Source organism: Diabrotica virgifera, chromosome 9 (genome assembly GCF_917563875.1).
Source record: "Diabrotica virgifera virgifera chromosome 9, PGI_DIABVI_V3a".
NCBI lineage: Eukaryota > Metazoa > Arthropoda > Insecta > Coleoptera > Chrysomelidae > Diabrotica > Diabrotica virgifera.
In genome coordinates this window covers 223,542,189-223,555,011 of record NC_065451.1, presented here as the reverse complement: position 1 = coordinate 223,555,011, position 12,823 = coordinate 223,542,189, and the positions used below count along the sequence as shown (strand labels likewise).

General features: G+C 31.0%; 1 protein-coding gene across 1 annotated transcript in view; it reads right to left on the bottom strand.

Annotated features, from left to right (window-relative positions):
• Positions 1 to 469: 469 nt before the first annotated feature.
• The window catches only part of LOC114325029 (zinc finger protein 91-like), a 28,370-nt gene continuing 16,016 nt past the window's right edge, over positions 470 to 12,823 (bottom strand). Inside the window, exon 3 of the mRNA XM_028272953.2 lies at positions 470 to 1,799. Within this exon, the coding sequence (XP_028128754.2) occupies positions 470 to 1,799 (1,330 nt within the window). The remainder of the gene's footprint in view (positions 1,800 to 12,823) is intronic.

The window sequence follows — 12,823 nt, the reverse complement described above, 5'->3', positions numbered from 1 at the left end:
TTTTTGACATGTCATTTGAACATCCAATCAGAACAAAGTTATAATGCGCATGCGCCGGGCTGATAGGTTTTAACATATAAAAAAATCACCCTCTATCGCCGGTAAAGAAGTATAACTTCAAAAATATGTGGCAAGTCTCATGGCTCCCTTATGAAATGGCTATTCTAGCTTAATAGACATGATGTCGCCATGGCATGCATGTCATCATGATCTTTCGTTTGTGGACCGAGGCTGGCGGCCTGAATTTTAGTTGTTCAGATAGAATCAAATATGCTCTCTCTGAGGAAACCGCAATAAGGCTAGAACCTAGTTAGAATACTACTCTTGTTTCGATTCACAACGGAATGATTATTTACCATTCAAATAACGTTTTTCTTAACAATTATTAAAGATAGAAATAAAGTCCCACCATTAATTAACACATTTATTCAACAATATTTTATTAAATTTAAAATTCCTATACCTAATACTACTTCTTACAAGTTTTTTCATGGTAGTCTCTAGTAGTTTTAGTAAACCAACCTTTTTGGCACTTTCTGCAGGGGTAAGGACGTTCCCCGACATGTTTTCGTAGATGGATAGTGAGGGGTGATCTTTGGGAGAAGGTTTGATCGCATAAATGACACTTATGAGGTCTTTCCCCTGTGTGAGTTCGAAGATGCATGTTCAAATACGGTTTCTTTTTAAATTTTTTGTCGCAAAAGGAACATACATACTGTCCTTCTTTATGGATTTTCATATGATCAGTTAACCGTGATATAGAAGCAAATGAATGTCCACAGTCAGTGCAAAGGAAAGACTTTTTCTCCTCGCTGGAATGCATATGTTCCATGTGTTGATCCAGATTTTTTTTATAAGGTAAAGTCAAATTACACGTCGTACATTTATATTTTTTGAATGGAATGAGAGAGTTGTCGCTATGGCTTTCTTGTATGTGGACGAGCAATTGCTTGGTAGTTGTAAATTCGCGAGAGCAAACCTTGCAACCCTTCGGTTCGAACTGTTTATACATTTTATGAAACATTTTGTGATCTTCAAGCCAATCTTTCGAGAAAAAATGAGTGTCGCATTCACTGCAGTATAATTCTTCTTTTACGTGCTCTGAGCGAATGTGAGAGAATAAGGAATCTGTAACTTGAGTACTAAAACTTTTACAAATGACACAAACGTATGTTTTAGGGTCAGAACTGTGTGTGGCATTGTGGATGCTCAAGCTGTACTGATTCGCATAGTTCCGCTTACAGATGTCGCAGTAGTTGTCTTTTGATCTGTGCTGCTGTTGAAGGTGAGAATGGTACTTCCACTTATCTGTAAACGTTGCTAGACAAAGGTCGCAGCTAACTTTCTCTTCTTCTGGATCCAACAGTGTTTTGTCTCCTTCATCCTCACTACAATCTTCTAATTGTTCCGCTATTGTTTTATGAATTTCGTAGTGTTCGAGTAAACTCTCTTTGCTCTCATGTTCCTTACAACAAATTTGACAGTCCCATACAAATTTTTTTGTATTTTGCCGCTCTTTTACTGTAGATGGCTGATTTTTTGGATTCTTGAAGTGGACGGAATAGTCAAATGGATTTTTATATTTTTCGGTATTTTTAATGACACCAGGATTCTTTATAGCTTTAGACTTTATAGTAATTGACTTTTTCCTTTTTGTTTTGTCTGTCTTTGTATTTTTCAATGAACCTTTTATCATCTTTTGTTTTCCAGTAGACGTTGTTTTATCATTATTCGCATTAGAGTTTGTTTGTATTACCAGGACCGTGTCAATTGTTAAGTCCAAAGCATCTCCGGTAGATCTAAAAAATAAACGATATTATTGTTCTAGATAACAAAAAAAAATAGAGTTGAACCGGGTTCGTTTTTATGAAAATGTTTTGCTTACTTATAAATCCAATGAAATTTATATATTTGAGGTCATGTGAATAAAAATAACCAATTACAGCAACATTACACTGATAACTAGAGCTCGGGAAATATGCACTTAAATATGCTTTTATGCATTTAATGCATATAAATAAACAACAGGTAATCCTTTTTTGAAGGTATTTATTTATTTATTTGATGCCAATGGACTGTCGAGGCATTTAAGCTAAATAAAAAAATGTTTATTTTATGCTTAAGTCATAAATAATATTTATTGAAATTTCTATAACCTACATCATTATATTCATTTATTCTTTATATTTATCATCATTCTTTATTATTTATTATTACAATTATTATTAAAAATGTACATTATTAAACGTTTTTCTAAATTTTCTACAGAACAACAGCCGTAGCTATATCTGATTGTAATTGTTTTAGCATACACGGAAAAACTTCTTTCTACTTCACATGATGTTAAAGAAGCAAACTTAAAATATTGTTTGAGGGTTCTACCTATAAAATTAAATTATCTTCAAATTTCCCCATCTTAATAATATTTTTTTTAATTATTTTGTGATATTCCTCATTTTTTCTTTAACGTCGCCGTGCAGAATTTTTGATACACTTTGTTGGTTTCACCAAGGTGTTTAATTATTTCATTTAATGAATTGATAATTTCAATACTTTAGTCTAAAGAAATGTTTCGCTTTTCTAATTTAGTAATTGGCTAAGCAATACTTACAAAATTGGTTTGGATATGTGTCAAATTACTTTTTAATAAGGGTTTTTTTAAAAACATTCACACACTTTTCATAGCACCTGAGTTACGTCTACATCGAAACTACAAATGATGTCTCTAATTTCCTCAAAATATCGGTTATGAAAGGACATCGCACACATCTTATGGAAAATATAATGTCACTCAAATTCAATAAAATTTATACCAATAGATTCGTTTTAACTTAACGATCAAATCTTATCATTGCGCCAACTCTCTATTTTCAAAAATAAGAGCAGAAATTGATATAAATAAATCTGAAATCAAATGGGTAGGTACAGCTGGTTTCTAAAAAAACTGATACGACTCTTAGTAAGATTTTATTATTTTGAGCAGTGTATTTGATTGGTCTGACATTATATTATATTTACTAAAAGGGAAGTTCCCTAGGTTGGCTGTATACCATATAGTTAAAAAACTCTAACAAGAAGTAAAACCACTTCTATGTAAATTGGTATATTTATTAAAACTTAAAAATCCCAATGGATTGAATAAAATATGTCCAATTCAGAACGTTTTCAGACCTATCGGTCCATCATCAGTGAATCTACAATAAAATAAGTAATCCCACCATTATAATTGAAAGATGGTTGAAATTTTTTTTTTAAAAGCTAAAAATGTGGTTAGATTACTTACGTGCATACTTGCTAAATAGCCCCAGAACCAAACAATGGTTGAATTTAAAATTCGATTTACATTATTTAAAAATAATATTCAACAGGCTAAACGCCGATGTTACAGGATATTGCCTATGGGAACATGGTGAAACCCTACCAAAACCTCAATCAACCATCTTAGGCCAACTTTGACTATAAAGTGACACTAGTGTGTATGGAACTGTTTGAAGTGACATTGACAGTAGAGAAAAAGGTAGTCGATTGTAAAGTTAATTAACCAATAGGTCATGACCCACAACAAATGATAAAAATTTTAATATCTGAAAATGTCTAACATTTTAAATCTATTGGTTATTGAAAAGAACTTGTGATATACAAAATTAATTTAGAATATAAGATTATTTATATTGACTGTATACCATAACATTAGATTGATCAAATTGATAGAAAGAAAGTTGAGCTGCTGTCAATAATGATAAAAAGATAAAAATAGATGAAGGTGAGAGAAGAGAAAGAATCAGTATTAGTTGGAATGTTATTGTACAAAATGAATAAATTGGTAGGCAATTTAATCTAGTCTATATTGTATTGGTGGTTGTATATGTAAAAGGAAAATATTGTTATTTAAAAAATAAATGTAAATTTTTGTAAATAATGGATTTGAGTTAGGATACAGTCAAATAATTAAAAGTGTGTAATATGTGAATGAAAAAAAAAAAAAATTGTAATTATTATGAGATGTTTTATTTTTTAATTTTATTTCAAAAGTTTTGAGAGAATTCTTGTGACAAAGTGAGGGTATGTGAAGTTAGAGATAAAGAAAAGTATGATTATAGCTGTTAAGTCCAGTTGATACACGAATGAAATTAAAATGAAAATAATATTGAAAGTGTACTGAATAAAATAAAACCAAAGTAAGAAAAAGAATATTGATATAATTTAATTGTAATGATAATGGATCTGAATGTGAGAACTGAAATTAAGTGATGTGATGTTAGTTGGAGAGGTAAAAATTTTTTCTTGGAAAAGTCAAAGACAAAAAGTAGAGGGCTGTGGTGTAGGGTATAAAGACAAGAATTTTAAGGGAAAGAGAGGGATAAAGAAAAGATAAGGTGTGGAATTAAACTGAACGAAGTAATGAAATGGAAAAGAAGTAAAAAGATAGTAGGGTGAATTAATGAGGTGATGGTTAATAGGGTTCAGTAGTTAATAATGTTAGTCGGGTAAGGAGTTTGAAACAGTGAAGGATAGAGGAAATTTTGAAAAAGAAGGGAGAGAAAGTTGAAAGAGAAAGAATAGGATAAAAAGAGGAAGTTGAAAAATAGGAATTATGAGAATAATTGGCGGTGAATGGGGACAAAGTTGCGGTTAAGGGATGTTTGTCTATTGACACAGTTGGGACTCTTCTTCATGTCCTTGCCAATCTCCAAATCTTCGTATAAGTCTAAACGGAGTGTATTGTTTTGTTGAATATTGTGTATCAACTGGACACCTTCAGGAATCTTAAGTTCATGTTTATTGACTTTTAAATGGTGTGAAAAGGCAGAAGTGGTATCTCTCTTGCTGTGTTCAGCAGATCGGGTAGAAAGGGATCTGTAAGTTCTGCCGATGTAGGTGGCATCACAATCTGAACAAGAGAGTCTGTATACCCCACTCCGGTTCATATAATGGATAGGATCTTTGGTATTAGTTAAACTTTTGCTGAGAGTGTTATTAACTTTGAAAGATATTTTTATGTTGTCACAAGAATTGGAAATGATATGTTTGACTCTTTCAGATAATTTGGAGTTATTGAATGGTAAGGAGGCATAGATGGGAGTAGTTGTGGATGATGTAGAGAAAGCGGATTGTTGTAGTAATTTGAGTTCTCTTTTTTGTTGAAGTTTAGTGATGATGTCTGGGTCATAACCATTGTTGACTGCAATCTGTTTGATAATATTCAACTCATTGTTGAATTCAGTTACGGATAAAGGAATAGAGTTTAATCTATGTATAAAACTGCGAAAAGCTGAGAGTTTATATGATAAAGGGTGATTAGAAGTAGAATGGATAACATGATCTGTCTGTGTTGGTTTACGGTAGATACCAAAGTTGAAGTGGTCATGCAGTCTGGTAATAGATAAATCCAGAAAGTTAATGGAGTTAGAAGATTCTAGTTCCATGGTAAAGGTGATATTAGGATGGATTTGATTAATTTTGTGAAGTAAGTTGTGAGCTGAATCAGAGTTACCAGAAATGAGGACTAAAATGTCATCAACATAACGGAACCAGTGTAAGATCTCTGGATTTTTTATGATATAGTTGGATTCTAAGTGATCCATAAAAACATCAGCTAAGAAAGGGGATAAGCAACTACCCATTGCTAAACCGTCAGGTTGTTGATAAAAGTTGTTATTAAAAACAAAGTAATCTTGAGATAGACAAATTTTGAGAATGTTTATAATAGACGAAGTGGTGGTGGAAGTGACAGAATTATTTAAGAGAGTGAATTAACCAGACTAATCGATTCATTTTTTGGTACTGAAGTAAATAAATTGCTAACATCTTAAATAATTCTGTCACTTCCACCACCAGTTCGTCTATTATAAACATTCTCAAAATTTGTCTATCTCAAGATTACTTTGTTTTTAATAACAACTTTTATCAACAACCTGACGGTTTAGCAATGGGTAGTTGCTTATCCCCTTTCTTAGCTGATGTTTTTATGGATCACTTAGAATCCAGCTATATCATAAAAAATCCAGAGATCTTACACTGGTTCCGTTATGTTGATGACATTTTAGTCCTCATTTCTGGTAACTCTGATTCAGCTCACAACTTACTTCACAAAATTAATCAAATCCATCCTAATATCACCTTTACCATGGAACTAGAATCTTCTAACTCCATTAACTTTCTGGATTTATCTATTACCAGACTACATGACCACTTCAACTTTGGTATCTACCGTAAACCAACACAGACAGATCATGTTATCCATTCTACTTCTAATCACCCTTTATCATATAAACTCTCAGCTTTTCGCAGTTTTATACATAGATTAAACTCTATTCCTTTATCCGTAACTGAATTCAACAATGAGTTGAATATTATCAAACAGATTGCAGTCAACAATGGTTATGACCCAGACATCATCACTAAACTTCAACAAAAAAGAGAACTCAAATTACTACAACAATCCGCTTTCTCTACATCATCCACAACTACTCCCATCTATGCCTCCTTACCATTCAATAACTCCAAATTATCTGAAAGAGTCAAACATATCATTTCCAATTCTTGTGACAACATAAAAATATCTTTCAAAGTTAATAACACTCTCAGCAAAAGTTTAACTAATACCAAAGATCCTATCCATTATATGAACCGGAGTGGGGTATACAGACTCTCTTGTTCAGATTGTGATGCCACCTACATCGGCAGAACTTACAGATCCCTTTCTACCCGATCTGCTGAACACAGCAAGAGAGATACCACTTCTGCCTTTTCACACCATTTAAAAGTCAATAAACATGAACTTAAGATTCCTGAAGGTGTCCAGTTGATACACAATATTCAACAAAACAATACACTCCGTTTAGACTTATACGAAGATTTGGAGATTGGCAAGGACATGAAGAAGAGTCCCAACTGTGTCAATAGACAAACATCCCTTAACCGCAACTTTGTCCCCATTCACCGCCAATTATTCTCATAATTCCTATTTTTCAACTTCCTCTTTTTATCCTATTCTTTCTCTTTCAACTTTCTCTACCTTCTTTTTCAAAATTTCCTCTATCCTTCACTGTTTCAAACTCCTTTACCCGACTAACATTATTAACTACTGAACCCTATTAACCATCACCTCATTAATTCACCCTACTATCTTTTTACTTCTTTTCCATTTCATTACTTCGTTCAGTTTAATTCCACACCTTATCTTTTCTTTATCCCTCTCTTTCCCTTAAAATTCTTGTCTTTATACCCTACACCACAGCCCTCTACTTTTTGTCTTTGACTTTTCCAAGAAAAAATTTTTACCTCTCCAACTAACATCACATCACTTAATTTCAGTTCTCACATTCAGATCCATTATCATTACAATTAAATTATATCAATATTCTTTTTCTTACTTTGGTTTTATTTTATTCAGTACACTTTCAATATTATTTTCATTTTAATTTCATTCGTGTATCAACTGGACTTAACAGCTATAATCATACTTTTCTTTATCTCTAACTTCACATACCCTCACTTTGTCACAAGAATTCTCTCAAAACTTTTGAAATAAAATTAAAAAATAAAACATCTCATAATAATTACAATTTTTTTTTTTTCATTCACATATTACACACTTTTAATTATTTGACTGTATCCTAACTCAAATCCATTATTTACAAAAATTTACATTTATTTTTTAAATAACAATATTTTCCTTTTACATATACAACCACCAATACAATATAGACTAGATTAAATTGCCTACCAATTTATTCATTTTGTACAATAACATTCCAACTAATACTGATTCTTTCTCTTCTCTCACCTTCATCTATTTTTATCTTTTTATCATTATTGACAGCAGCTCAACTTTCTTTCTATCAATTTGATCAATCTAATGTTATGGTATACAGTCAATATAAATAATCTTATATTCTAAATTAATTTTGTATATCACAAGTTCTTTTCAATAACCAATAGATTTAAAATGTTAGACATTTTCAGATATTAAAATTTTTATCATTTGTTGTGGGTCATGACCTATTGGTTAATTAACTTTACAATCGACTACCTTTTTCTCTACTGTCAATGTCACTTCAAACAATTCCATACACACTAGTGTCACTTTATAGTCAAAGTTGGCCTAAGATGGTTGATTGAGGTTTTGGTAGGGTTTCACCATGTTCCCATAGGCAATATCCTGTAACATCGGCGTTTAGCCTGTTGAATATTATTTTTAAATAATGTAAATCGAATTTTAAATTCAACCATTGTTTGGTTCTGGGGCTATTTAGCAAGTATGCACGTAAGTAATCTAACCACATTTTTAGCTTTTTAAAAAAATTTCAACCATCTTTCAATTCTAATGGTGGGATTACTTATTTTATTGTAGATTCACTGATGATGGACCGATAGGTCTGAAAACGTTCTGAATTGGACATATTTTATTCAATCCATTGGGATTTTTAAGTTTTAATAAATATACCAATTTACATAGAAGTGGTTTTACTTCTTGTTAGAGTTTTTTATATTATATTTATTATGACAGACTGTCAAAGTCAGTTAAAATAAATAAACAAACAACTGATTACATATTTATGTTAATAAATTGTAATAATTATTAAGGTCTAAATTTTTATATTATTTTGAATTTCTGCATTTTATAAAGAGAATATAAATGATAGTTTTTACATAAAATAGGGTTGTTGTTACCATTTTTATTATTATTAAGGAATAGAACAAACGACTTAACTCAGCAATATATTAAAGCAAGAATTGTAACCAAATTAAAAGATAACTGGGCATTATCAGAGGCAACAAAACATTTTAACATAAGCAGAACCACAGTTTTTCTAATAATAAAAAATGGAGGAAACAAGAAACTCTCGAAAGAAAGCGAGTGTCTGGAAGACCAAAACTATACTAAATTTAGGTATGTAAAAATAAAATTAATATTTTGTAATAACTCCATCAGCAGTGATAACAGCTTGTAGTCTTCGGTTCATCTGCGTGAAAGGAACTATGAAATTGTCTTCTTCAGAGAGTTCTTCCCAAACCTTGCTTTCTTTCGCGAGTTTCTTGTTCTCTCCATCTTTTATTAGTATTAAAAACGGTTGTTCTACTTACGTTAAAATGGTTCGCTACATCAGATAGTGACCAACCATCTTCTAATTTCGTTACAATTCTTGATTTTAGTTCTTTGCCAGCATGTGGAGCCATATTTTGAGGTTGAACAGAATAAGTTATCTGACAAATTTTAAGATTTGGCAGTGACATTGACAGTATGTAAATAATAAGTATTGATCCCTCAAAATACACTGCTCAATTTTCTATAAAATAAGCTTTAAGAGTAGTATCAGTTTTTTTGGAACCAGCTGTACATAAGTTAGAGAGAGAAAAAATATTTTAAAATACCCAGATTTTCGGTACTCCATAAATCAGCGGAATAGTTTCACTAATCCGCTTAGGCCCAGCGGGATTTAAGCTGTTATGAATAGCACTCAGAGCAATAATGATTGTAAACTAACATTTTATGGACTCCAAAAATGTGATTTCGATAAACTTTAATTGCAATTTGCGCCGTAATTAATCATAATTAAGAGTTGGCGCAATGATAAGAATTGATCGTTATATTAAAACGAATCTAATCGTATAAATTTTATTGAATTTGAGTGACATCATATTTTCCATAAGATGTGTGCGATGTCCATTTATTTAACCATGTTCTCCATCTAGTTATCACAGGTTCAAGTGGTAAAGGCACATTAGGTAAACGATCTTTATACAACTATACTCGCAGAAGGGCTTTTAAAAATATGTTTTTATTTTTGATAGAAGGGTATTGACCATTGGAAATTCCATCCTTACAATTTGTAGCCTCCTGCTACTCTATTTGTAGCAGAATTAAGCCTGCTCTAGACAAGTAACAAATTTGAAAAAATATTTTAAAATTTTTTCCACTTTTGGTCATATGGCGCAGCATCACTTAACAATAAAAAAATGTTTTCACTAACAAAATGTGACTGCATATTTTAGAGTCTCCTTCCTCTCCTTTATTCATCGTCTTATAAATTGTAAAAGGCAGATATTAAGGATATTACCAGAAAGTGGTTCCACGAGAATTTTCAGATTTATTGTTTAGATCTGAGACTTCTCATTTCTCTTTAAAATGCATATATGCAAAAAAATGCAAAAAAGTCTAAAAATATGCAATTTTAATAAATGCATATGCACTTACAAAATTTATCCAAAATATGCAAATATGCACTTAATATGCACTTTGGATATTTCCCGAACTCTACTGATAACAGATTCCATGGGCTGTTTTCACTTCGTTGCTACAGTATTTTTCATGATCATCTTTCAGTGCGTCACAGTTTTTCGATTTCTTTCTAACTCATTAAATTGTATGTGACAGAAAAAAAGGCACGTCGGTGATTACATCACAAACCATACATACTCATAGACGTTTCACGTAAATTGTCAAGGTCAAGACCACAAACCATACATACTCTAGACGTTTCACGACCATGTTAATCTTTCGGATCGAATTAACGCCATCTCTTGATTGGAATGGGAACTAAATTGACAAATTTTAGTTACGTGGGAATTTCAAATTATAAATTTTGCGGGATTTTTGATGAAATTTCGCAGGAAATTAAAACAACAGAAAGACAATTCAATGTTTTATTCTATTATTATACTATGAGTTAAAATTACCTTAAAAGTTCCATCTTAATAAAAAATACCTACTAAAAGTATTGTCTAAAAGTTCTGTTAGTAGGTAGTATTGTAATCTGGGCTGAAATATCATAATAACCAAAAATCATAGTTTTACGATTTTAATGAAAACTTCAAAATATTCCAATTTGTTTTCAAAATGCTAAACACTACTAACTGCCATGTATCACGTGAAAGCACTGATGTGTATCTAATATTGAGTTGAATGAAAATTTTTGAAAGAATCTTGTAGGGTGATTGTTTAGATAAATACCTTATAATCTTTTACAAACTTCCAAAAATATATAGGCCCGGAATGTTTATGACACACTTGTCTATTGGAATAAATTGTTTCAGGATCTATTATATTGTTTTTTTTAATGTGGAGAAACACAACACGGGATGATCAATGTAAACTAAAAATTCTACTCATAAAAACGGAGAGGAGGTTAATACAATTGATTAAAATTGTGATTAAATCTAATTAAAACGTAACACCACTATTATAATAAAATAATTAAGCCACAAACTGTAAAATAAAAAGTAAATAACAAATTAATTTAATTGTCAACTGTCAGTTGTTAAATATGACAAGAGAATTGACTGACAGCGACATCTCTGGATTGGAATGGTAACTAATTTGCTGTCTTGACCTTGACAATTTACGTGAAACGTCTATGAGTATGTATGGTTTGTGGTCAAGACAGCAAATTAATTACCATTCCAATCCAGAGATGTCGCTGTCAGTCAATTCTCTTGTCATATTTAACAACTGACAGTTGACAATTAAATTAATTTGTTTTGTTATTTAATTTTTATTTTACAGTTTGTGACTTAATTATTTTATTGTGTATAGTGGTGTTACGTTTTTAATTAGATTTAATCACAATTTTAATCAATTGTATTAACCTCCCCTCCGTTTTTATGAGTAGAATTTTTAGTTTACATTGATTGATCATCCCGTGTTGTGTTTCTCCACATTTAAAAAAACAATATAATAGATCCTGAAACAGTTTATTCCAATAAACAAGTGTGTCATCAACATTTCGGGCCTATATATTTTTGGAAGTTTGTAAAAGATTATAAGGTATTTATCTAAACAATCATCCTACAAGATTCTTTCAAAAATTTTCATTCAACTCAATATTACATCAGTGCTTTCACGTGACACATGGCAGTAGTGTTTAGCATTTTCAAAACAAATTGGAATATTTGAAGTTTTCAGTAAAACATTGAATTGTCTTTCTGTTGTTTTAATTTCCTGCGAAATTTCATCAAAAATCCCGCAAAATTTATAATATGAAATACCCACGTAACTAAAATTTGTCAATTTAGTTCCCATTCCAATCAAGAGATGGCGTTAATTCGATCCAAAAGATTAACATGGTCGTGAAACGTCTATAAGTATGTATGGTTTGTGGATTACATTTCGTCGGTGACATTTTTATAACATTTCTTCTAGTTATTCTAGTTGTCGATGGATGGCGCCATAATAAAAAAATATTTTTTTTTAATTAGATCATAATATTAGAAATATAATCTGTATAATTTATAAGACTATACAAATCAAAGAAAATACCATTTTATAAATGCAAGAAACACATTTGATTTGTTTTTATTCCAAATTGAAAATAAAATGTGACAACTGTCAGATTTAACTAAAATGTCATGTTAGAGTAAATGTCATAAATGTGTATTATCACGGACTTACCCTTTTTCCTATCATTTGTTACGCACTGAAAAATGATCATGAAAAGGACAATAATACAGATACGCATGAATGCCAATTTTGACGTTTCGCATAAATTAATATAAATTCAACATGCCACGATTTGTTGTTCAAATCCATAAAACCTTACTTAAATATTGACCAAGAACATCACAACCTAATAATTATCAACAGCATGCGTGAAAATACATCGTCGTCAGTTATTTAAACTAACACCTCTGGGCCTTCGTTTAATTTTTCGAATTGTTCATTTACTAATTGTATCTTAGAAGCCTTGGAGGCGTTCCCAGGGAAATTAACCAATAAGTTTTCAATTTAAAAATCTTTTAGTAATATTTTTAATATTTTTCAATATTATTAATGTTGCTATTAGGATTGAAAACTTTACCTTTCAATTGCCAGATGACGCTA